The following is a 24,294-nucleotide window of genomic DNA, read 5'->3' as shown; positions in this document are numbered from 1 at the left end:
GTTGCCTGTATGAACAAACAAACTTTGCACCTTACGTAGAAAAGATTCCATGCCAATAAGACTTGTGACATCCATGTACTGAGTCGTCAAATGAGTCATGTTAAGAAAGCCCAAGCTTATACTCTAGCACCATATCAATAATTGACATTCTATCCAAAAAGCAAAGAATGAAACAACTGTAAGGAAAATTTGTTCTCCTTTTAAGTCTACCTCTTTAAATTCATGTTCCAGCAAAGAAAGAAACAAATGGAGGAGGGAGCTCAACCACATATATAAATTATAAGACTCTACCAAATTAGCGATGTAGGACAAATATAATTTAATCTACTAAATTGATGATGTAGGACAAATACAACCCAGTCTGCTAAATTGGTAATGTGGGACAAATACAACTTCTAACACTCTTGCTCTTGCTCGGGGTGCACTCGATGTGCATGACCAGGGTCCAAACGGTGCACGCCGAGCATCCAAGAAGAGTATACTTGGAGCTCCATTAGAAATGCTAACAACAAAAAAAGAAGAGTAATTCTTTCCATGTTTTTGTCGAACCGGTCGTCACAGCCACAAAATTAAACCTAAATACCGTAGTTAGCGATAAGCAGGGTCGAATCCACATAGAGCAAGACTAACAACCTAATGTATATTTGAGTAGTGGAAATGAAATTGGCAATTTGATTAATTAAACTAAACAAACTAAATGCAAATAATAAAAACGTGAAATTAAAACAAATAAAGACTTTATAATAAAAACGTTGCCGCTACGGTTTTGGTTCGACACGAGACTAACTCACACAATTCTCCTCGACCCTCTATTATCCCCTAAACCTACAAGCAAGGTAAATCAATGAAATGACTTTATGGCACTCTAGGTATAATCTATCCACTAGTATAAGAACAATCTTGGGAAGAAAGGTGAAGATAGGACTTTTTCGAAACTCCATGAACAAGAAGCTTATGATTTGTCTAAAAAGCTATGGGGCAATGGAAGTACTAGTGGTGTCCTTAAATCTGTGGCAAAGTCTAACAGCAAAGCAAAAGAATCGAAACCAGAAAGGGAGTAGTGAGTCCTTAGCTTTTTGCAAAGCTGAGTTGAATGATGGAACTAAAGGGAAGAAGATGGATATTGATAATGATAAGAAAGGGAGCCTGCATTTGTTTGATACTGGTTTGGAGGAGTTTATAATGAACCAGGGTTTAGATATGATTGGAGGAGCCAAAAAAGTGGAATTGGAGGAAAGGTGGAAGTAGTTGCAGATTGCTCGGTTGCAGTTGTTTGTGGAGCAGGATGATCTGATTAAGGAGTAGACTGAGTTGGTTTTGGAGGCCATGAAATCATCCAGTCATTAGGTATAATTTATGTTTTTTGTGGTTATTGTTTTGAGAATTAATTAAGCTATTAGGTTGACACTTTTGCTTAGCCTTATAATTTGACCCAACTTTCTTGTTTACGCAAGTATATTTGCAATTGTAATTTGTTATTGCATTCAGTAAAGCTTAAATTGTCTTATAAGCAATGTAGCTTCTTGATCTATAGGCAGTTAATTATAACAGTATACCTATTATCTTCTTGAAGCTCTTTATTTGAGTTAAGTTTTATACGTTTATACTTATTCGATATATACTGCAGAACTCTTGATATTATAAATAATGTCATTAGCATCTACAATAGTGATAAGTTCTAAGTTAGATTTTGAAATCAGAAGTATTTAATTCAAGTTATTTACAAAATTTTAGTTAACTGGATACTGAAATGGAAATATCTTCAAATGTATACTTCACTGGAAATTATCGTGATGAGTGAACGAGTAAATTATCGTGATGAGTGAACAATGTTATGATATTAAACATGCTCTGCATAATGTAGCGTTTTTATTTTGAGTAATACTACACTTACAAATAAATTTTACAAAGGTCTTCGGTATTTGATTCTCAAATATTTGTTCCCAAGATGATTTTATTGAGTCCTCCATATTAACTAAAAAGAATTAGGGAGAATTTATAAATGTGTTCTATTTCTAAAGTTGACAATTCCAAGAACACTTCAAAAACTAACATAAACGCCTTGATTGATTCAAGTTTTAGTAATTTTTTCTTATATGATTAGTTTTTTTTTTTTTTTTTTTAATTTAAACAATGTAAACATCAATAGTTTTCTCAAATTTAGAGATCAAATGGAGTTGTGTTTGTTTTAGGTTTAGAAGGATATGAGATCTAAAAATTAATTCATGATATAAAGAAGAAATGTTAAGTAATTTTGATAATTATTATGAGCTTCAATTTACTAGTGAAATTATTTCTTATTGACCTAAATTTCATTTACTTTTTTGGTAACTATATATATAAAACTTTGGAATTAAAGTGTAATGAAGAAGAATAAAACATTTTATTACAGTTATACCCTCAACTAAAGTAAAAGTTGGGGCTAAAGAAAAAAATAGTGGAGGCTAAAAATCATTTCCCTTAGAAATAAGGTAATTGGAGAATGAAGTTTTATTTCATTCATAATTGATAATGCAAGTGAATTTATTTAATTAAATTATTTAGTTTTGTATTCTAAAAAATATATCAAATTATCAACTGAATCGAGTTGATTAAATTGAATTGAGTCAATTTGATACAGTTATTCTCAATTCTTTCACACATAGTTTTTATATTTTAAAATAATTAACTATCTTTTTAAAAAGTTTAAACACATTTTTTTTTTTTAAAATAAATTGTCATTTGTAAAGTTACAAAGAAACTCCTATATAAATTGACATGCACCCCCCCATATCATATGTATGCCCTCATATGTATAGTAAAATAATAAATACCTCTGACAGTTTAACCAAACTCAGGCTTAAAGCCCGGGTGAATCCAGCCAGGTATTAACAACTCTAGCTTTTTCCTTAGCCTCGGGCTTGCCCTTCCAAAATTGACCCCGGGCCGAGCCCGACCTGGACCCACGATAATTATTTTTTTTATTTTTTAAAGCTCTCTTCTTTGAAAAGACGTGTTGTAAGAGGCAGAAGCAATATATTAATGGGAATTGTGTTGATTATTAAAAAGATAAAACATATAAAATAATAACCTAACAAACTCTCACTAACCCAAGGTAGGAGATTGTGATTGGCTTGGTCAGACGGGACCTATTATTGGATAAGCGAAACCAATGTGAACTAACGAATTGTGAGTTGACACGTGACATTTGTGAAAGAAAATTAGTGAATGTAGTATTACTCAAACATATATGCATGCATGAAAGTATAATATGAAAGGTAAGCAGTTACGTCAAAATATTATGAATATGATACTATCAAGAAGATATATAAAGTAGAATGAATTATGCTTAGTTGAGAAGCAATGAGAATGAGGGGCTACCCCTTTCCAACTCTTAATTGCATGATTGCTTCTTCACATGCCGCCTCCTTCTGGTCCATTACCTTTGCTTCTATTTCAAGCCATAAACAATTACACTACACTTGTTTTATTTATATATGTATCCTTTCCTTTATTGTTCTCAAACCAAAATCATCGTTTAAATTGAGTTCTATTACGTTTGTAAATACCCTGTAACAATGAGGATTTAGATGGATGATCATGGCCAAAGATCATTATTTTTTTATTTTTGAAGGATTGCAAGGTTTGACGAAGACTCCAATTCCTTATAACATATATACGTATGTTAATTAATGACGGTATCTGAGTGAGATTTGTTAATTTAAGAAGATATTTGATTTGATTTGAATTGAATTGTTAAAATAAGCAACAATTTTGAAGTAGAAAGAGGGCTGTTATGTTATGTGTAGAGTCAAACATACATGCGACTTCACACATATACGACGTTCCCAATTCCCAAGTCACGTGGACAATAGTGTCCCAAAGACACTGCATGCTTTCGTAAATTCCACCACGTTTTTTCAACATCTACAATTAATTTCCTTTAATTACATCAGAATTATGGTCTTTCCTTGGTAATTTATAGCGCCTTTTCATTTACCTAATAATAATTAATTTATAGCGCCTTTTCATTTAACCATCAGCATGCATGCGATGTGATGGTGCATGGTGAAATGTGAAGGCATTATATTTATTTATATGGTGGGAGAAGAGAAGACTATTTGGAAATTATCGATATTGATCTGTTGACACGTCAAACTCAAAATAGGCAGCTGGATTCATTGTTACCGTCTCCCCTCCGACAATGACCCACCCCACCCTATTTCTTACGCAATCACTCTTTCACCTATTTGCCACAACACAACTAAATTCTGATATCTAACTCATGCTAATAAATTGAGATTCTCTATTTTCCTAAAAAATTATTAATAATAATAATAATTACAACGTCTTGAAAACAGGCAGATCATAAATTCTTCCCTCACTGTAATTCCCTGTCTTTCCCGCCAGAAGCACTCTTTTAACTTAACCCACCTGCATGTAAAAATTTAATATTTAATAATTAATTAATATGCCCTTTTTTCCTCTATAAATTGCCACCTTATCTTAAACCCCAATTCGCTTTCTTAATTTTACTCAGTTCTCACTCTCTCTCTCTCTCTCTCTTTCCATTGCCATACTCTCAAAACCTTCCACTATACCAATCATCATGTTCATCTCCTAGCCTTTCCACTCCAGTTACTGATACCTCCAAATGATTTCTAAAACTTCAGTACAACCCACCATGATCCATCCTCCTCAAAGGCTCGTTAGAATCATCCTCACAGACGCCGACGCCACTGATTCTTCCAGCGATGAAGAGTCCTATCACCATCACAACAGCAACAACTCTGCACGACAAGTCAAAAGAATCGTCAAAGAAATCAACCTTCAACTCTTTCGTCCTTCACAATCCCCACCTCCCTCTACAAATCAACCCTCCAGAAAGAAGAAACCCACAAAGCTCAAGTCAACGGTAGCTGACGTCACTGCCTGCAAAAAGTATAGAGGAGTCCGCCAGCGACCTTGGGGCCGTTGGGCCGCCGAGATCCGAGACCCGACCAGAAGAAAACGGGTCTGGCTTGGTACTTATAATACGCCTGAAGAAGCTGCTACTGCTTATGATAAAGCAGCACTGAAGCTAAAGGGTGCTGACGCCGTTATAAACTTTCCTAACTCCGTTTCAACGGAACCCGTTGTTGTCGGTCAAAAGCATAAAGTTGAAGTCCAAGATCAATCGCTTAACGGTAGTTCTGCTCCTTCGCCCACTTCTGTTTTATGTTACGACCAGTTAACTCCGTTCGATAACGGGTTGGGTTACGGTGACATTGACATTGACGTTGACGCTGACGTTTTCGGTTTCGATTTCGGTTTCAAGATTGACGCGCCGTTAAGTCTGCCTGATTTTGTGTCGTCGGAGAAATACTTTGGGGAGGATGAGTTTAGCGAGTTTAACGTTGACGAATTTTTAGTGGAAGACGTGCTATAGAACACGTGTCTTAATACTGTGTTTGTCACTTGTGGGATGGATAGTTACTGAAGAAAAATATTAGGGAGATTTTTGTAATTTTCCGTGTTACAAGTTCTGTCTGTTCTGTGACTAAGCAGCCAAGAATTCGTGACGTGGCATAGTGTGATTTTGGCGTTTGAGGAACAAAGGTTGAAGTAGAATTCCAAAATTAGTAAATTTTGTTTGATAATTGGATATTATTTATCAAACTAGGGAGTGTAATTGAGTGAGTTAGCAGATTTTGGCAACTAGAAAGGTTAGCTCAAACGTCTTATTGACGATTTTGTAATTTTGAACAATTAATTATTAGTTAGTGTTCTATTTATAAATCAAATTAATTCGAGAGTAGTTTTTTTAATCTATTTAGGACATTTTATTAGTTGCTAATTTCACCATCTTTTTGGCGATTTGATTAAAATAAAAAAAAATAAAAAAAATTCTTATTGTATTCAAATTATATACGAATTTTATAAACAAATTATAAAATAAAACATTCTCCTTCTAATCTCAAAAGTGATTGAATTGATTTACCGAAAGCTCTTTTTGAAGCAAAAGATATTAAATAAACAAGATGAATAATAATGAGAAGGGCTCCTTGGACATCACGCATAGATTTAAAAAGCAAAGAGATATTTTATTAATTAGGCCTTAAATAACATTTATTTTATGTTAATGGTGATAAATCTTCCTAAACTTACTGGATAGCACACAAACTTGGAACTTTAGAACATAAAACACGTGGCGAAAGCATAGCCACTTTCTCAAACCCAAAGACAAAATGTCATGGCATGACTGAGTTTGGGTTTTGTCGGAAAATTTTGGGCTCCATCTATATTTTGTTGCTTTCTTTATTTTTCTAAAGTTAATTTTAAATAAGAAACTTGGTATTTGATGATTTATGGGATAATATAAAGTATAATGTAAACGACAAATTCTTGACTTGAAAAGTAAATTAAAAATAACCTTCGATTTGTTCATTTATTATTTTGGAAGTAGTTTTACTTAAACACCTACAATTGTACGAAATTCTATAGTTAAAATCAATTTTACTTTGTATCATTTTCAACTATATTAATGTATTTTGTTGTAAACTTGGAAAATGATAAGACCATTTACTATACATAACAAATACTACCTATTCATTTATTAAATATGATTCTTTCAAATTCTTTGTGATATTTTTTTCTCATTTTCTCTTTCATTTCTCTCAAGTTAAATATTCTTATTTTATTAATTACTATTTTTTTTTTTTTTATCAAGGGTGTTCGGGTCAGCTTGTAGGTATCTCAACTAATCCTCTAGAGCTCTGAAGTTAATGATTAGGTAAACCCTCCAGTAGTCATCTCTATTAGTAACTGATGAAATATGAAATGCTGAAGATATTTATTCTGGAATCAAGCAATTATTGATTTACAATTATTTTATTGATTGTTGTAATATTTTGTAATCAAGACCTTATTACATTTCCTTTATTGTATTATTTCATTACCTTTATTGTATTTAAAGCCACTATATAAATTGGTTGATGTACTCATTACAATATAAGAAATATACATAAAATTACAGTCTTTTATCATCTCTTTTCTTGACAGTCTTCGACACTGTTTCAGTCACTTTGTCAAGCTTTCATCCATTGGCATTCTTTGGCAATGTGCTGCCTTTTCTGCCTTCCTTCCAACTCAAACTCTAACATGGTATCAGAGCAAATCTTTGCTTCTGCTAGAATCATGTCTAAGCCATTGTTTCTCTGAACTTGCAAAACAAGGTAGTAGGATTAGATTTTTTTTTTTTTTTTTTCCAAACATCACCAAATGGACCCAACCAAAACACCCATAGAACCAGACTCAAAGTCCACAGCCACAAATGAAGGCCCACACAACCAAACTAATCCCACTCCTCCAACAGGCCCAAACATCCACACTGGTCCAAACCATCAACCAGAGCCCAACCAACAACCCGGATTCAACTTTCAACCCGGCCCATTTCCATTCGGGTTTATGGGTCAAAACCCTAACCCGATGGGTCAAAATCCCTACCCGATCTTCCAATTTCTTCTAGCCTCCACCAATTGACCGAAACCAGGGGATGCTGTTATTTCTACGGTTTTCGATGGCTTTGAGCTTGCGCTCGTAAAACAGCCATTGGCCGGATCTCAAAATTACGCCACTTGAGCCAAAAACTTTCGGCGAGCTCTGGTAACCAAAAATAAGGAAGGGTTCATTGATGGAACCCTTCCCCAACCCACTGAACCACACCTTTCCCAGCACTGGATTCGGTGCAATACTCACGTTCGCGCATGGATCAACAACTCCCTGACCTAGGAGATTGTTGTTGGCTTGCCTCAGACGGAGAACGCACATGAAATGTGGACAAACATCAGAGAGATGTATGGCCAACTTGATCTTCCAAAGATTTTTACATTGCATAAAAATCTTCTTAAAATCAAGCAACACAACCTGCCAATCACCGTTTATTTCAATCGCCTTTCGGTGATTTGGAACGAACTTGACGTTGTTGAAGAACTGCTTGAAGGGCCCTCCGCGATTCTTCACCAAATCAAACACCTTAAGTATCCAAACAGGTTAATCCATTTTTTTTATTGGTTTAAATGACAGTTTTTTGGCTTTTCGAACACAGATGTTGGCTACATCACTGGCGCCATCTCTCTGGCGCACCTTCCAATTGGCCGTGCAAGATGAAAACTAGAGATCGGCTTCGTCTGAATCCCAACCCAATACTGAGGCTGCTGCGTTCGCAGTCAACCCACAGCGACGGCAGACTGGACCATCGGAGATGAAACATGGAAATGAAAAGGGAGGCTAGGGTAATCTGAAAAGGAAAGCATTCTTTTATATGGAGGTGTGAACGGCCCAAATCTCATCTCCTCATCTAGTGGCTTAAAACCAAATGGGTTATTTGGGCTTAATAACAGTTTGCGCTCGAATTTGGTTGCTAGCCCAAATTCCAGAAATGGCTCAAGCTTTGTAGCTGGCTCAAATTCGGGAAATGGCCTAGCTCACTCCACCAATTTTAATTCCTCTCATGGGCCATTCAAGTCCAACAAAAATCGTTACTGTGATTTTTGCAAACGGAGAAACCACACGAGGGACACTTGTTGGAAATTACATGGCCGCCACCAAAACCAACGGTCTGGATCTGCCATTGCTAATCAAGTAAGTCACCTTGTCATTTTTGGGAATCACGCTGCGGCCCCTATGTTTAGCCAAGAACAGTATCATCAGATCCTGCAGATGTTAAATCAAAGTCTACAGGCCAATACAACATCCTACGCAGGTACATCTTTTTGTTCCAATATTACAAAATAAAATTTTTGGATAATTGATTTAGGGGCCAGTGACCACATTGTTTGCGAACCCAAACATTTTCCCCACACATCCCTTATACCCTACACATAAGTCCGCATGTCAAATGGTACACATGCACCAGCCACCCAATTAGGAACTGTTCATCTAAATAAACATTTAATCATTTATAATGTCTTGTTTGTTCTTGCTTTTCGTTTCAATCTCATCTCTGTTTCTAAATGATGTCAAGATAATGTATGTGTATTAAAATTCTTTCCTAACAAATGTGAGTTTCAGGATCGTTTGACTGGGAATCTGATGGGCTTGGGTAAAGTTCACCAAGGTCTTTATTATTGGATAGGTTCCTTTGATGCTAAAAACTCAATGTCTTGTATTACTGAAATAAAAGTTCTATTTTTAATACAAACATTAATAAAACTTCTTTTATTTTGCATCAATGTTTGGGTCATAGTGCATCTATTCCTCAACCCAATTGTCCTATTTGTCCTCTTGCAAAACAGTCCTGCACCAAATTTCCCAAACACACGCCTTCCACCACCCGTAAATTTTCCTTAGTTCATATGGACATATGGGTCCATATCACACAACCAATCACAATGGCTCTAGATATTTTCTCACCATCGTTAATGATTACTCTCGGGGAACCTAGGTCTACCTCATGCAATCTAAAACACAGACACTCACTCACATCATACATTTTTTGTCCATGGTCAAAACCCAATTTGATTTTTCGGTTCAACGGATTCGAACTGATAATGCTAGGGATTTTTTCAACACTCAATGTTCGGTCATTTTTTCCTCTCTTGGAATTATCCATGAAAGCTCTTGTGTTTATACCCCTCAACAGAATGACATAGTTGAACGGAAACATCGACATCTTCTAGAGGTCGCCCGTGCCCTAAAACACCAAGCCAACATTCCTACCACCCTTTGGAGTGAATGTGTGGTCACGACCACCTACCTGATCAATAGGATGCCGAGTCGAGTTCTAGATGGCAAGACACCCTATGAAGTTCTTTCTGGTAAACCACCTACAGTTGATCATCTCCGAGTATTTGGGTGTTTATGCCACTCTACAAATTTAAGAGGGCATGATAAATTTTCTCCTTGGGCTACTTCATGTGTTTTTATAGGTTACCCAATGCGTCAAAAAGGTTATCGACTATATGATATCACCTCAGAAAAATTCCTGATTTCTAGGGATGTGGTTTTGAAGATTCCTTTCCTTTTTTAGATAGGTCCCCTTATAATGAATCTCCGCAGTCTCTACCTTTTTTGGAAGATCCTTCAGCAGCTGATCTATCAGGACCCTATTATACCATGCATCCCATTCATGATATGGGACCCTCCATGTCGACCTCAGAACCAGTTTCCACATGTCCTAATCCATCTCTAGAGAACCAGCTTCCCAATTTGCCTCCACTGGATAATACTCCTATTGTTCCTGTTTCTCTTAAAAGATGTTCCACAAGGGTCACTTGTCCACCTGTTTGGATAGAAGACTATGTTTTCCCTACCATCCACACTACCATAGGTACTACTTACCCTACTTCCAACTATGTTACTTATGATCGACTGTCTCCTGCCCATAAGATTTGTATCAATCAGATTTCCGCCCAACAAAAGCCTTTTTGCTACTCTTACATTGTTCCCCATATACATTGGCGTCAAGCCATGGCCAGTGAACTCAGTGCTCTCTCTCAGAATCATACCTGGGATCTTGTTCCACGTCCTTCTTATAAGAAACCCGTTGGTTGCAAATGGGTTTACAAGATCAAGCATCGTGCTTATGGATCCATTGAGCGCTACAAGGCTCGTCTCGTTGCTAAAGGTTTCACCAAGAGAAAATGTTTTGATTACCAAGACACTTTTTCCCCAATAGCCAAGCATGTCACTGTTCGGGCTTTCTTGTCTATTGCTGTCATACGTGACTGGCCCTTTCATCAAATGGACGTCCATAATGCCTTTCTTCACAGAGATCTTTATGAAGAAATCTACATGGATCTTCCTCTTGGACTTCGTAGACAGGGAGAGAATATGGTTTGTCGTCTACGCAAGTCCTTATATGGTTTGAAGCAAGCATCCCGTCAATGGAACACAAAATTCACAAAGGCTCTAATAAACATGGGATTCACTCAATCCAAGCATAACTACTCTCTTTTCACATGGCATAAAGGTACCACCTTCATTGCTCTTATAATTTATGTTGATGATATTCCTAATCACTGGGAACAATGAGGATGACATTCGTACCCTGAAAGAGCATCTCAACAAACATTTTCTTATAAAAGATCTAGGGGAACCAAATTATTTCTTGGGCATTGAGATTGCACGTTTCCCAGCAGGTACTTCTCTAAGTCAAAGGAAATATGTTTTAGAACTTGTGTCCGATTCTGGTTTATAAGCATGCAAACCCAACATCATTCCTGTGGAACAAAACATCAAACTCACATCACAGTAATATGACCATGAGACATCCTCTTCAGAAAATGATCCTCTGTTACAAGACTCATCTCCTTATTAGAGACTCATAGGAAGACTCATCTATCTCACCATGACAAGGCCTGACATAAGTTATGCAATCTATATACTAAGTCAGATCATGCATGGACCAAAACAATCTCATATGGATGTAACGATCAAGGTACTTAAGTATTTAAAAGAATGTCCTGGATCAAGACTCCTTTTACCTCGAGATAGGAATTTCGACATCACAGCATATTGCGATTCAGATTGGGGTACCTGTCCTATGACTAGAAAGTCTCTTACAGGATTTTGCATTAAAATTAAAGGATCCCTTATATCATGGAAAACGAAAAGGCAATCAACAATATCACTTTCCTCGGCTGAAGCAGAATATAGAGCGATGGCAAAAACAACTTGTGAGATTGTCTGGATTCTTGGATTATTCAAAGATTTAGGAGTGAAAACAGGAAAACCAGTCACTTTATACTGCAATAACAAAGCTGCTAATGATATCGCAGCAAATCCAGTTTTCCATGAAAGAACCAAACATATAGAAATTGACTGTCATTTCGTCAGGGAGAAAATTCAAGAAGGGATTATCAAGACCATGCACATACGAACATCAGAACAACCAGCAGACATTTTCACGAAGCCTTTATGTAGTCGTCAGCATTCTTATTTTTTACCCAAGCTTGGGGGTATTGACATCTACAAACCACCAACTTGAGGGGGAGTGATGAAATATGGAATGCTGGAGATATTTATGCTGGAATCAAGCAATTATTGATTTACAATTATTTAATTGATTATTGTAATATTTTGTAATTAAGACCTTATTACATTTCCTTTATGTAGTATTTCATTACCTTTATTGTATTCAAAGCCACTATATAAATTGGCTGATGTACTCATTACAATATAAGAAATATACATAAAATTATTGTCTTTTATTATCTCTTTTCTTGACATTCTTCAACACTGTTTCAATCACTTTGTCAAGCTTCTATCCATTGGCATTCTTCGGCAGTGTTCTGCCTCTTCTACCTTCCTTCCAACTCAAACTCTGACAATAACCAAGGGGAATCGAACTCAAGATCTCTTGAGTAATACACCCAAGAGTTTCTATTCGATCACTCGATCACCCAAGGATAGTTTTAGAAGATAACTGTTAAGTTGTCATCTCACCGATTAACTTAACATGTGTCAAAGCTAAAAGTTTAAAGTTTGAATTCTCATATTAAAATTTAAGTTTCATGTGAAGGGATTTATTGGAATAATATAATGCCAAACTTTCATGTAAAAGGTCAGTTTGACCAATATTATGTTAACTTAGGCTCCGTTTTGTTCATTATTCTGATAGTTTTTAGAATAATCTTTTGAAAAAAGTTAAATTGGGTGGGTATTACGATGTAGGATTTGAAAATTAACAAAAATATCCCCTATGTTTGTTTATTTACTAAACACCCCTGTAATAAAATATTAAAAGTTAACAAAAACACCCTCAACCCACCCATTAAATAAGGACAGCCGGCCACCACAGCCGGAGGGTAGCCGGAGTATTTTTGCAATTTCTAAAAAAAATATTTTGGGGGTGTTTAGTTAAATTAACAAATTTAAAAGATTTAAAAGAAATTAAAAAATATAGAATAATATTTTGGGAATAATGACATTTTACTGTTTAACTTTTTTGGGAATACTAATAATAGTATTTCCAAAAGCGAACCAAACGAAGCCTTAAACTTTTAGGTAGAACCACAATTAATTAAGAATGTTTTTGGGTTTAAAAGGTTCCGTTTGGTTCATTATTCTGATAGTTTTTAGAATAATCTTTTGAAAAAAAATTAAATTGGGCTTGTATTATGATGTAGGATTTGAAAATTAACAAAAATATCCCCTATGTTTGTTCATTTACTAAACACCCCTATAATAAAATCTTAAAAGTTAACAAAAACACTTCCAACCCACCCATTAAATACGGACAACTGGTCACCACCGTCGGAGGGTGGTTGGAGTGTTTTTGTAATTTCTAAAAAAAATATTTGGAGGTGTTTAATTAGATTAATAAATTTAGAAAGTTTAAAAGAAATTAAAAAATATAAAATAATATTTTAGGAATAATGATATTTTACTATTTAACTTTTTTAGAAATAATAATAGTATTCCAAAAAAACGAAACAAAGGGAGCCAAAATGTTTAAAAAATAAGAGAAGATACAAAATGATAAAGAGAAACGTTGCGTATAAAACGAGGGAAATGTAGAATGGAAAAGACGGAAGTAGGGCCGATTAAAGATGGAGATGAGTGGTTGTCAAAAAATAATAATAATAATAATAATAATAATAATAATGGAAGCCCCCACAACACGTTGGACTTTGAGAGTAGGCAGTGGGCACTGTGAACCGGCGGCTGCGTTATAAATCAATTAATTAAAATAAAAATTAAAAAAAATGCACAATTTTGAAAATCGAGAGGATTTGTGGGGCCAAGTTGGTGACCAAACAGATATGATAATTCCCAAATTATATTATATAAATATAAATATTAATTCTAGTTTCCACCACCGCCCTACACGTTACAGCCGCCTTCCACTACTTAGATTTTTTTTTTAATAATTAGATTAATGTATCCAAAGCTATTGGTAAATGGTGACACTTCATTTAGCCAATCATATTTTGGCTATTTGGGCACGGAGTCAAAGCCATGACATTCAATTTTTCAAAATTAAGACTTTTGTTTGTTATTTTGCTCTAATTAATTATCATCATCAGCTGCAGTTTTGGTTCATGCATCACTGTGTTTCATTTTTATTTGTATGTGGCGAAAATTAATGCACCAAATAGTCCATTTAATTTGATCCCATTTCTCATTATTATTTCAAGCAACCAAATTATCAAGAAAATTAACCACCTTTTGATCTATTGATTAGATAAAGATTTTTGGATATATTATCAAGAGATTTTAAGTTTTAATCACCTCAATCTCTAAATAAGGATAGTCATTGAAAGGTATATCTGATCGTTAACTTTAAAGCACCAGGAGATGACTATTAGAAGATATACCTGGTCATTAACTTTAAAGCTTCAAGAGATTAATTGAAGTACACGCAAACTGACCTAAACACTTCCAGTTATTAAAAAAAAAAATTATGGAGAAAATCCAAAAACTAGTTTTTATTTACTCTTTTAATTAATATGCTTTGTGATTGTCAATTTGTCATCCAAAGAAAGAAAAATCAGACTTCAAATAAATAAAAACAGAAATAATTAATAAATAAATAAATCGTTTACATGGATATATATGAGATGATAGTGGGTGAGCCCACACAAACGTTCTTCTGCTAAATTTGTGTCATCATCTTCATAAATGATGACTATAAGTTAATAACACTCTTAATTTACAAAAATTAATTAATGATATAAAGAATATCATAACTATTTTTCATGTATATTATTATTTATATTATATATTAATGAGATGTTTTCTTGTATTATTATCTTAAATCTTTTTATTTTTCTTAATTTATATTAACGAAGTGTTTTTGAATTTTAAATCAAACATGTTTTATCTTTTATTAGAAGCAAATGGACCCAGTGATTGAGACAAACTTTTGGTTGAGTGGGGGCAAATTAAAAGAAAAAAATTTAAATATTAAAAGTAATAGATAAAAAATACCAAAAATTGATCATATATAAACTTGAAGCACCAATTGATATTTCTATTTCGTATGAACGAAAAAATTAGTCAAAATAGACGAAAAAATTTAATTTTATAATTCCAAAAAGGTTGAAGAAAAAAAAAAATCAAAACATGGAAAAAGTGGTGGCACAAAGACTTTTACAGAAGAAAAGGGGGCTTTTGTGACAAATACATAATGGAAGGGGATTAACTGAATTCTCCATAAGTCACCCCTTAGTGGCTCCGTCTCTGAATGGACCAAGTTCAATGATCCTCCACATTTTCATAAGTCCAATTACTTGCTATCGTGCAAGTGGGAAGGATGGATAATTAGCGAGTTATCTATTTTATTTCTTCATGTAAAAATTTATAGAAATTGAGTTATCTATTAGTTCTTCTATAACAATTTTGCTGGTTTTGACATATCAAAACATATAGGGCTCCAACATAAAATTGGGAAAAAAAAATAAAATAAAAGAATTTAATTACCATATAAGCTCAAAATTTGAACCTCTTCAAATAAAAAAAATAACAAAATTTTATATTATATGACACATGAACTTTTCCTAGGTATCAACAATAAAAAAATTATATATATTTTTTAATGAAAAAAAAATCTTTTTGACCGATATTGAATTCATACTAAGTAAGACCCTATTGTTTTATTAGAAACCTTATATAAAAGATTTAAATGATAGACACCCCTCAAGTTGATATGATAATTGATAACATAATATTTCCAAGATTTATGAGATAACAAAATCCCCTTACTATTAGTAAACCATCAGAATTTATAAAGTTATGAGTTAACAATTATTAAATAAATTGTCATCTTACTATTTATTTTTACATGTAAAACCTTAAAGAGTTTAATTATTTTATCAAACCTCAAAAGGATTAATGTCATTAAAATATGATAGGTAAAGCGAGATTTGGTGTAAAAGAATAAATTAGTGCTTTTCAATAATTATAAGATAAAGGAGTAGAAACTTAAAGCCAATCCCAAGGAATAGTAAAATCATAAAAAAGGAAGAGAAAATCAAAAAGAAATGGGAGGAAACTTCTTGGAAATGGAAAGCAGAATAGTACTATCAATAACTTCTCCACAAATGACAAAAAACAGAGCCTTATGTTGTTCAATCTCTTTTCGACTAAACAATGACCATTTCAACTTCCACAATAAAATGTAAATAAATAAAGTCATTGAAATCTTCTCCGACGTTGGCTTTTAAGTTGTCTCTCTTAATCAATAACCCAAAAAATCTTTTAAATGTTGAAAATGAAAGTTAAAATGAATGGCTGAGAATACACTATATATAGTCGCTGTATGAAAGACAAAATAACTTCTCCCATGGGTGATATTGATATTGGACCAAGATCAAGACCAAGACCCAGACCAAGACTGTAGAGCAAAGAAACGGACGTCAGTTGTCTGTTTGTGAGATGTGGGTATTAATACTCACAAATAAGGGGGTTTGGGATCATATAATGTTTTATTACGAGGAGATATTATATTAGCGGAATAAAAAATCACCTTAAAAATTATTAAAAATATTTAGAAAATGTTTTTAGCTGGTTCGAATAAATTAGTGAATAATATGTTTGGTTAGGAGGATAAATAGGTGAGTATGCTATATAAATTACTAAATTGTCCTCTTTTTTAAATATTAATATAACAGTATTTTTTATTATTATTTTTTGAATAATTTTTTTAACCGCTACTTTTCAGATTTAGCAAAAACACTCTAACAACCAAAAACGTTTTAAACTTAACAAAAACACTCTTACCCATGCCAAGGCATTGTTGGCAGCCAGCCACCACCGTTGGCGACCACTGGCAGTGCCAAAAATCTAGTCATGACGTCGGCAGTACCACAAATTTGGTCGTTTCACGACCAAAGACCCAGATGTTTCACGACTAGATTAGTTGCCGTTTCACGGCTACATCTTTGGCTGTGAAATAGCCAGATATGGCTTTTTCCGATCATGGATCTGTGATCCATGGTCAAAAAAAGCCTCACCAGCGACAGATCCATGGTTAGAAAAAGCCTCACCAGCGCACGACCGACCATATACGGTCGGTCATACGCTATTATGGCGACTTTTGGCAACCTCCACGCGGCGGTCAATGATGGCTGCCGGTAGTGGCTAGTTCTGGGTATAATGACATTTTTTTTTTAAATAATGACAATAACAAGGGCAATGTCGTTCGAAAAATTTAAAAAGTGAGGACAAAAGTGTCTACATGAGTGATTGAGTGTTTTGTAAATATTAACATATATAAGGTTAATTTGGACAAAATGCTCAACTGTTTAGGGGCAACATGGGAAAAAAATTGCAATACTATGGTAAGTTTTAATAACAGCCCCCCTCTCCGGTATTAAGATTCGCGAAAATATACCCTCCAAATGCTATTGTTTGTCATAAAATATTATGCGAATAATTTTTTACAAACCAACCAAACATCGTCATCTGCTTAATTTAAAAAATATTACCTTAGTTATCTATTATTAACTCGATCCAAACACCCCCTAACAATGAATACATATTACAATGGGGTAAATGAAATAAACTCAAAAAATTAAAATAATTACAAAAAAATCAAACCACCACTAAAATAACATAAGTCTTTTAACCAATTCTCAATTTCTTGATAGCCTTATCTAGGATGATTTATTTATGCATGCTTAAAAGTTAAATCACATATTTGGATAAACCACCACTATGGGGCTTGATGGTAATAAAGTAAAAAGGTTCAATATGGGTTCTTGAGTTCAAGTCCCCACAGACATTAGCAGGGTGGCCACTGAGGAGATTTACTCGATCATTCACTTTAAGGTTTCGAAAGATTAGTTGAGATGCGTACAAGCTGGTTCAGACATCCCAGTCACAAAAAAAAAAAAAAAAAAATTATATGTTTGGGTATTATTACCTGGAGGCCAATTGTTTTTCAAATTGGATTGATAGGTGAAATATCATAATTTCCTTCTTGTAACGGTTTTTCACCGTCAAAAATCATGTTTTTGATACAAATAAAACTTGTGTGTTTTTAATTTGTCTTCCAAAAGACATGTCAGTCAAATGATAATAAGACTATTGTTTTTGAAAAATGTAACACTAAATTGATAATCTGCCTAAAAAAAAATTTAACATAAGGTTTACCTATTTTTCTATCTTTGAGTATTTGTGTTAAGCTGTTATTTTTCTTGTATTCTGAATAAAATCAATGAAAGGGTTATTATCAATTCAAAGAAAAAAGAATATAAATTTCTTTGTATCAATAAACAGATACTTTATTCATCAAATGACCGATAATAACCCTCTTTTAAATCAGAAGTTGACTCCTATAAAGAGTATCAAAAACTCTTTTGATAAAGGTAAATGCGGTCAAATTGATCTTACGAGAATATATGAAATTCATGTCTATCTTGTTGATGTTTAGGTGATCAAGGCATGCAAATAACAGGCGTTTGTTAGCGAGAGACCAAAAGCAACGCAATGTACTTCGTTTGATTCATGAAATAGGCCCAATTTCAACACACGACAAACCAACAAGGGTTTCATTTCATCATACACCAAACACTTTCTTCAGTGGGGCAAGTGACTCAATTGTATGATTTCTTATTGCTTTTATTGTTTACATGTTTCTAATATTATAATTAAAATGATTGTTTGATTCTCTCTTCATAAAGTTCCAACTTTTCGGATTTGATTTTAAGTTTCTGTTTGGTTGTTTTTATTTTCTTTTTCTTTTTCTTTTATCAATTCTTTTTAAATTTCATGTTTTGTAGTGACTATATCGATGGAGGACGAAAATCAGAATGACGTGGCAGAAGTAAGGTTATTACGTTTTTATCGATAGGGCTGGCTAATGAGTGGTGGATTGAAGTGCTGTGTTTTGTTTTTTTAATTTCTTCTGTGAAGCTTGCACCTTTTGATCCTACCAAGGAGAAGAAAAAGAAGAAGGTTGTGATTCAAGATGCTGCAGTCAATAAATTGGATGATAAAACTGATTCATTGTCAGGTATTTGAATTAGAGAAACTTATTATCTGTTATTTTTTCATAAAATACTGTTCATGCTTTACTTTTTTATCCGAATAGGTAATTTGTGTTTATTTGCAGTCTCTGAGGGCCTTGAAAGCACTTTTACTGGTTCTAAAAAGAAGAAGAAGAAACCAGTAAGTTATAAGACTTTTAAAGGGAAAGCTTTAATTGAATGGTTTTTTTTTTCATTAAATGAAGCAGTAATTGACTTGCAATGCTTTATAAAAAATTTTAGGTAGAGGCCAGTATATTGAACGAGGAGACTGGGAATTCTGGAGAAAATTTGGATGTTAAGAAATTGCATTTTATAAATTTAGTGGTCAATGTAGCAGGCTAGCAGTAAAGTTATTGCATGCTTGTTTTACATTGACCGATTTTTCTCTTTAATTTTTTAATCTAAGAAATGCTGTTTTGTTGCCCATTTAGATCGTGCAGGGGAGAATGAAGAAGCAGAAGGGGCTGCCGTGCAACCGTGTTAACCTTGGGAAGGGAGTGATCGTGATTATGAATATGAGGAGGTTTATTACTTATTTAATTGTAATTAATTTTGTAATATTTTATCTCTAGGATAGTGCTTTCTTGAGTGGCCTTGTATGTTTATTGGTGAATTTACAGGTTACAATCAAGTTGAAAGTACATTTTGCTAATTCTGTGTGTAATGCTAAGTTATGTGCCTAATATTTTGTGTTACATCTATGTGCTACTCAACATAATTGAATCTTTTAAAACTTACCTTGTGGCATATGATACTTTAGTCATGCTTGGGCGACATTACATATGCTTCTGGATAAATAAAAAGTGTACACACTAAACATACAGCAAAAGGAGTGAAATCCTTGCTCAGAGGATGTCTACAAGATAAGAATCTAGAAAATGGAAAGCAAGAGTCTCCTATCATCTACTTTTAATTATCTTCAAATTGCCTAGTTTCATTGCTTCCTTGCAGGATTAGAGGACTGTTAAGGTCGAATTTTGTTGCTCCTTGGGATAGTGACTACTCAAAATGCAACCTCAAATGTCTTCTTGTTGTTGACTCTTGAGGTGCTCTTGACTATGATTTGTGTCTGTTGAGGCATTCTTGATTATTCTTCCATAAATCATTTGTAATGATGATCAGATCTTCTGGTAGCTGGTTCCTAGTTTTGCTAAAGGGGTAATCTTTATATATCACCTTTTGGGTGTTCTTAAATTGATCCTCCTTTCTTAGACTTTAAGTAGATCGTGAAAATAGTTGCCCCCTTTTTATTGTTGTGTGAAATTTGTCTGTCCTAGTGGTCTCTGCTTTTGAGGTCATGGAAGGGTCTTTTAGCTTGATGTTTGCAATACACATTAATTTTATTGGTCTTTGGATATTGCTAATTTAGTTTAAACAGAATGTGCATATCTATGGTGGCATAATTGTTAATTTGATTTTAATTTGCTTGTTATATATCTGTCGTGGCATCATATATTTGTTTCCCCATTTTCTGTTTGCAGAAGATACTGATGTTTATTTGTAGTATAGTGTGTACTCTATTTTGGTAAGGTGTTTATACCTCTGTTTTGTTTTTGCTTTTGTCTCCTGCTTGTGAAGCTTCTCGGTAGGCTCTTTAATGTTCTCCGAGAAAATAATCCTGAACTTGCTGGAGATAGGCGTAGAACTGTTATGAGACCTCCCCAAGTTCTTCGCGAGGGAACAAAGAAACTGTGTTTGTGAATTTCATGGATCTCTGCAAGATGTATGTTCCAATTCTATTCCTACTTTTGTTTGTAACATGGTAATACTTTTTCCTTAAATTTGCTGTTGAATCCAGCTTTGTTTTATTTTGTATTTTTTCTCGGTTTGACTTCGTAAACTGCAATTTGCATTAGCCCCAAGGTTTGGGTTGAGTAGTGAAGGCATTATGTCATAATCAAGAGGTCAAGAAACTGAAATTATAGCATGAAGGTGATACTATTATCTGTTATCAATGAAGGTAATATTATATACTTTTGTCTTTTCATTTGTATCATCGGAAGTTTTTTTTTTTTCTTTTTACATACGTATCCAATTTCCTAAAATTACTTTCATCAGTCAGCTAATTTAAAAAAAAAAAAAAAAAAAAAATGAGTTTATATATTTTGTCTAATGAAAAGGGGGAATGGGCATTTCCTTGTGCACAACTCTGCTTTGGTCCACTTTCTTGATATGCTATATTCGACAAGTTTTGTCACAGTGACGGTGTAGGATCCAGCAATAACTACTGGTTTAAACCTTGATGAACATTTGAGAGGGGTTGAGGGATTTTAGGTTATCAAAAAACCTACAAAAGTACATACTGAATATCTTTTTCTTTTTCTTTTGTTCATTGGAAAATATAGCATGCATCGGCAGCCAGACCATGTCATGGCATTCTTGCTCGTGGAACTGGGTACAAGTGGATCACTTGACGGACAACAAAGATTGGTTATGAAGGGTAGATTTGCTCCCAAAAATTTTGAACTGATACTGCGTCGTTATGTCAGTAAGTATCTTGTTTTTAAGTTTTTGTGCCATACATGGAAAAAAATAGTTATCAAATGTGCAACTGTAACTTGGTTGTATTTATTTTTTTTCATTATAATATTTGACATCTTGTACTTAAATGTTTTGGGTGCAAAAGTCCCGACACGGTACTTTCGAAGGAGAATCGTCTCTTCTTTCTCAGATGTGAGAAGGTAAAATAAATTTTTCCATCGGCTTGTGTTAACAATGTGTTACCTGGATGTTACTCACAATTGGACCTAATTTTTATGATTTCATTTCTGCAGTGTGGCTCCGGACCGTCAGTTGCTCCAATCAAAGCTGGTTTTGTTGCCCGTGTTGGCCGGAGGAATGCTGGGACCTGAGCTCCCTCCTATTCCGGTTCTGAGTTGAGGTTAATAACTATATATTAATGATTTTTTTCCCTTTTTCTACCATCTTAACTTGACGTGTTTAAATGAAATTTCATTGTTAGAGCGTCTTTTCTATGGCTATTTTTGATGACTTAAAATATGAAATAAAAAAGCTTAGAATAAAACTTTACTTATTTGTGTAATGCATAAAGTACATAATATGCGATATGATGAGATTATTCGAATAGTGCCCTGAGTGAATTTAAATAATGAAGACTATAATTAACACAAGTGTGAGTAGAAGTGGTATGTTTCTTCTTGTGCTTCCGCTCTTGTGATATTTAGCTGTACTGAAAGCTGCCAGTCAAGCACAAGCAAATAATAAACTGTTTAATAGGTGAGGTGGGTTTAAAAATTAAATAAATAAATGAAGATATATAAAAGAAAAAGAATACCGTGAAAATTGTCGCAACCATCAGTAATGTTGCCACGTATGATATCTAGAATGGCCCCATTATAAAATACAAAGTCATTCTTGACCAAATGAATACAGTCGAGAATATCTTTGATGTGGTCTCCGCAACCACCTGCCTCACAGTAATTCGGTAACTCATTTTGGGATACATCAACAATCCCAGACATATTCAATACGTTCTTGCTTTGGCACACATCTGAAAGCTATTCAAATTCCAATCCAACCCACACCAAATATATATTCATTAACCATAGTGAAGATACAATCAAAATTTGAGAGATAATCAGGCCAATTGACAGGGATGTAAGAACCTCGATCGTTTTTTTAAAAGAGTGGTGTTATTTAAGCCTCATCCAAACTCTTTCAAATCTTTCAAATCAATTAAAAATAAATAAATAAATTTTAATTTTAATTTATTTCAAAATTACCCATTTTCTAATATTTTACAACTTCTTTTCTTTCCTAAAATCTCATGATTTAGAAAAAATTATGGAAAATCCATAAAAACGAACCAAAAACAACATTGGAAAGAATATTTCCGGTGCAAAATCATGACTGAAATATTTTTTCCAACCTTTGTTTTGTTTGTTTTTATGGGTTTGATAACTTTTTTCCAAATCACAAAGTATATTTGAGCAAAATTTCAAGATGGATTGTTTTTAAATGAATTTGTTATTTACTTTGTTGTTTATCATAATTAGATAAATGAGAAGTTTAAAGGATTAAGAAGAAGATAAATTAAAAAAAAAATTAGGAAAGTAGAGAAGTTTAAAAGGATTAGGAAAAGGTTAATTTTGGAATAAGTTAATTGATTTTTGGACTTAAAAAAAGTTTAGGTGAGGCTTAAATAATACGACTACGAAATACAAGTATGAGTCCAAGAAAAAGTTCGGGTTTTACAAACCCGGGCAGGGCCTACTTGGCCGAAGATGAGGGTTTTAAAATTTTACTTAAATATGTGGGGGCTGGAGAATTATTACGAGGTTATTTTTAATTATACATCATTAAAAGAGAGCTTAAGATAGTTTTCAGGGTGCTATGGAATTTTTAAGGGTTTTATTAGATTTTACATGCAGGTCTGTATGTAATTTTTCATAATCTCATATAATATACTTAGACCCGAACTTTTTTACCAAAGCCCGGGCCGGGCCCAGGTGTAATATAATGCCCAGACTGGGCCGATGATGGGCCAGATTTTTTTTAATACCCCTACCAATAGATACCTGTTTACCCACAAGTTTTAAGCTATAAATATTTCATATTTAACCAAAACCTTAAGACAACAGATGGGCCTGGGCGTAATCCAGGGAAAAATTTACCAAAATTAAAAAAACAAAAGATAATAATTTTGGAGATGTTTTTATGAAGATTAGAAGTATAAATGAAGAAGTTAGATACTTTACATTTTGCATGCACTTATAGGCATTTATCCACTTCTGGTAAGGTGCTAAATTGACATTTTTAAGGGGCGAAGGGAAATCTGAATACAAACATAAAGTTTTGTTAGCAAATTGAGCAATTAATACAAGAAGGAAGAGAGAATGAGAATCACCTTTGTCAGCTTTAGCAGAGCAATTCAGGAGAAGAAGACTCCCCATAAAGAGCCAAAGAAGACATCGCCTGTTAATAATCTCCATCCCTTACTTGCTAATTTCAAACTTAATTGATGGATGTTAAAGGGGAAACATTTGAATTTAAATAACTGAAATGGTTCAAAATTTGAGCTTAGATGGGTTTAAGTATATGCTGAGAATATATGAAGCATTTTCCTTTGTTGAAAAAACCAAGAAAATATAGTTTTGTACTAATATGTCGGAAATTAAGAGGTGCAACACTTGTTTTGCATCACTATAATTTATTTCTCATCTCCAAATCATATGATATTATATATTAAGGTCATTTTTGGTGACTATTTTCACGGATCAGTTTTTGGTCATACCGATGAAAAGTTGTGTCATTTTACATTTGTTCTTATGATAAAACACAATATTAATTCCCAACAAATTCTCTTTTGCTTAGAAAACAAAAGCATATTTTATAAAAT

At 33.8% G+C, this 24,294-nt stretch overlaps 4 protein-coding genes across 4 annotated transcripts; 3 read left to right on the top strand and 1 right to left on the bottom strand.

Moving 5' to 3' along the window:
- The first annotated feature begins 4,492 nt into the window (after positions 1–4,492).
- On the top strand, positions 4,493–5,762 carry LOC116105814 (pathogenesis-related genes transcriptional activator PTI6-like). The gene has a single exon (XM_031392221.1). The coding sequence runs from the start codon at positions 4,634–4,636 to the stop codon at positions 5,405–5,407; it is 774 nt and encodes a 257-aa protein (XP_031248081.1). The 5' UTR covers positions 4,493–4,633; the 3' UTR covers positions 5,408–5,762.
- A 12,477-nt stretch (positions 5,763–18,239) lies between these two features.
- Positions 18,240–19,419, top strand: LOC116105792 (eukaryotic translation initiation factor 2 subunit beta-like). The gene is made up of 7 exons (XM_031392200.1): positions 18,240–18,272; positions 18,338–18,506; positions 18,687–18,730; positions 18,820–18,919; positions 19,019–19,074; positions 19,176–19,272; positions 19,367–19,419. Exons 3-7 carry the CDS (start codon positions 18,698–18,700, stop codon positions 19,417–19,419), a joined length of 339 nt encoding a protein of 112 aa, XP_031248060.1. The 5' UTR covers positions 18,240–18,272; positions 18,338–18,506; positions 18,687–18,697.
- Positions 19,420–19,422: 3 nt separating this feature from the next.
- LOC116105791 (eukaryotic translation initiation factor 2 subunit beta-like) lies at positions 19,423–21,828 on the top strand (the record flags this gene model as incomplete). Its single annotated transcript, XM_031392199.1, is given in 6 exon segments — positions 19,423–19,458; positions 20,514–20,619; positions 20,622–20,658; positions 21,281–21,436; positions 21,544–21,616; positions 21,710–21,828. Coding segments are annotated over 6 exon segments (486 nt in total), but the record flags the coding sequence as incomplete, so codon positions are not given.
- A 107-nt stretch (positions 21,829–21,935) lies between these two features.
- Positions 21,936–23,943, bottom strand: LOC116105819. Its single transcript, XM_031392224.1, has 4 exons — positions 23,803–23,943; positions 23,654–23,730; positions 22,231–22,453; positions 21,936–22,132 (listed from the first exon to the last, which is right to left on the bottom strand). Exons 1-4 carry the CDS (start codon positions 23,885–23,887, stop codon positions 22,038–22,040), a joined length of 480 nt encoding a protein of 159 aa, XP_031248084.1. The 5' UTR covers positions 23,888–23,943; the 3' UTR covers positions 21,936–22,037.
- Positions 23,944–24,294: the final 351 nt, after the last annotated feature.

Source organism: Pistacia vera, unplaced genomic scaffold, assembly GCF_008641045.1.
Source record: "Pistacia vera cultivar Batoury unplaced genomic scaffold, PisVer_v2 Contig505, whole genome shotgun sequence".
In the NCBI taxonomy this organism is placed as follows: Eukaryota; Viridiplantae; Streptophyta; class Magnoliopsida; order Sapindales; family Anacardiaceae; genus Pistacia; species Pistacia vera.
The sequence above is the reverse complement of the archived record's forward strand: the minus strand, read 5'-3'. Positions and strand labels throughout refer to the sequence as shown.

What these genes read in the sequence shown, in the direction of transcription:
- LOC116105792 (XM_031392200.1), top strand. Translation starts at nt 18,698, where the DNA reads ATGGAGGACGAAAATCAGAATGACGTGGCAGAA. An exon ending in TAAAACTGATTCATTGTCAG is followed by an intron (nt 18,920 to 19,018) that starts GTATTTGAATTA and finishes GTTTATTTGCAG; the next exon opens with TCTCTGAGGGCCTTGAAAGC. An exon ending in AAAAGAAGAAGAAGAAACCA is followed by an intron (nt 19,075 to 19,175) that starts GTAAGTTATAAG and finishes AAAAAATTTTAG; the next exon opens with GTAGAGGCCAGTATATTGAA.
- LOC116105819 (XM_031392224.1), bottom strand. Translation starts at nt 23,887, where the DNA reads ATGGAGATTATTAACAGGCGATGTCTTCTTTGGCTCTTTATGGGGAGT. An exon ending in CCTATAAGTGCATGCAAAAT is followed by an intron (nt 22,454 to 23,653) that starts GTAAAGTATCTA and finishes GAATTTGAATAG; the next exon opens with CTTTCAGATGTGTGCCAAAG. An exon ending in TGGTTGCGACAATTTTCACG is followed by an intron (nt 22,133 to 22,230) that starts GTATTCTTTTTC and finishes CTTGACTGGCAG; the next exon opens with CTTTCAGTACAGCTAAATAT.
- LOC116105814 (XM_031392221.1), top strand. Translation starts at nt 4,634, where the DNA reads ATGATTTCTAAAACTTCAGTACAACCCACCATGATCCATCCTCCTCAA.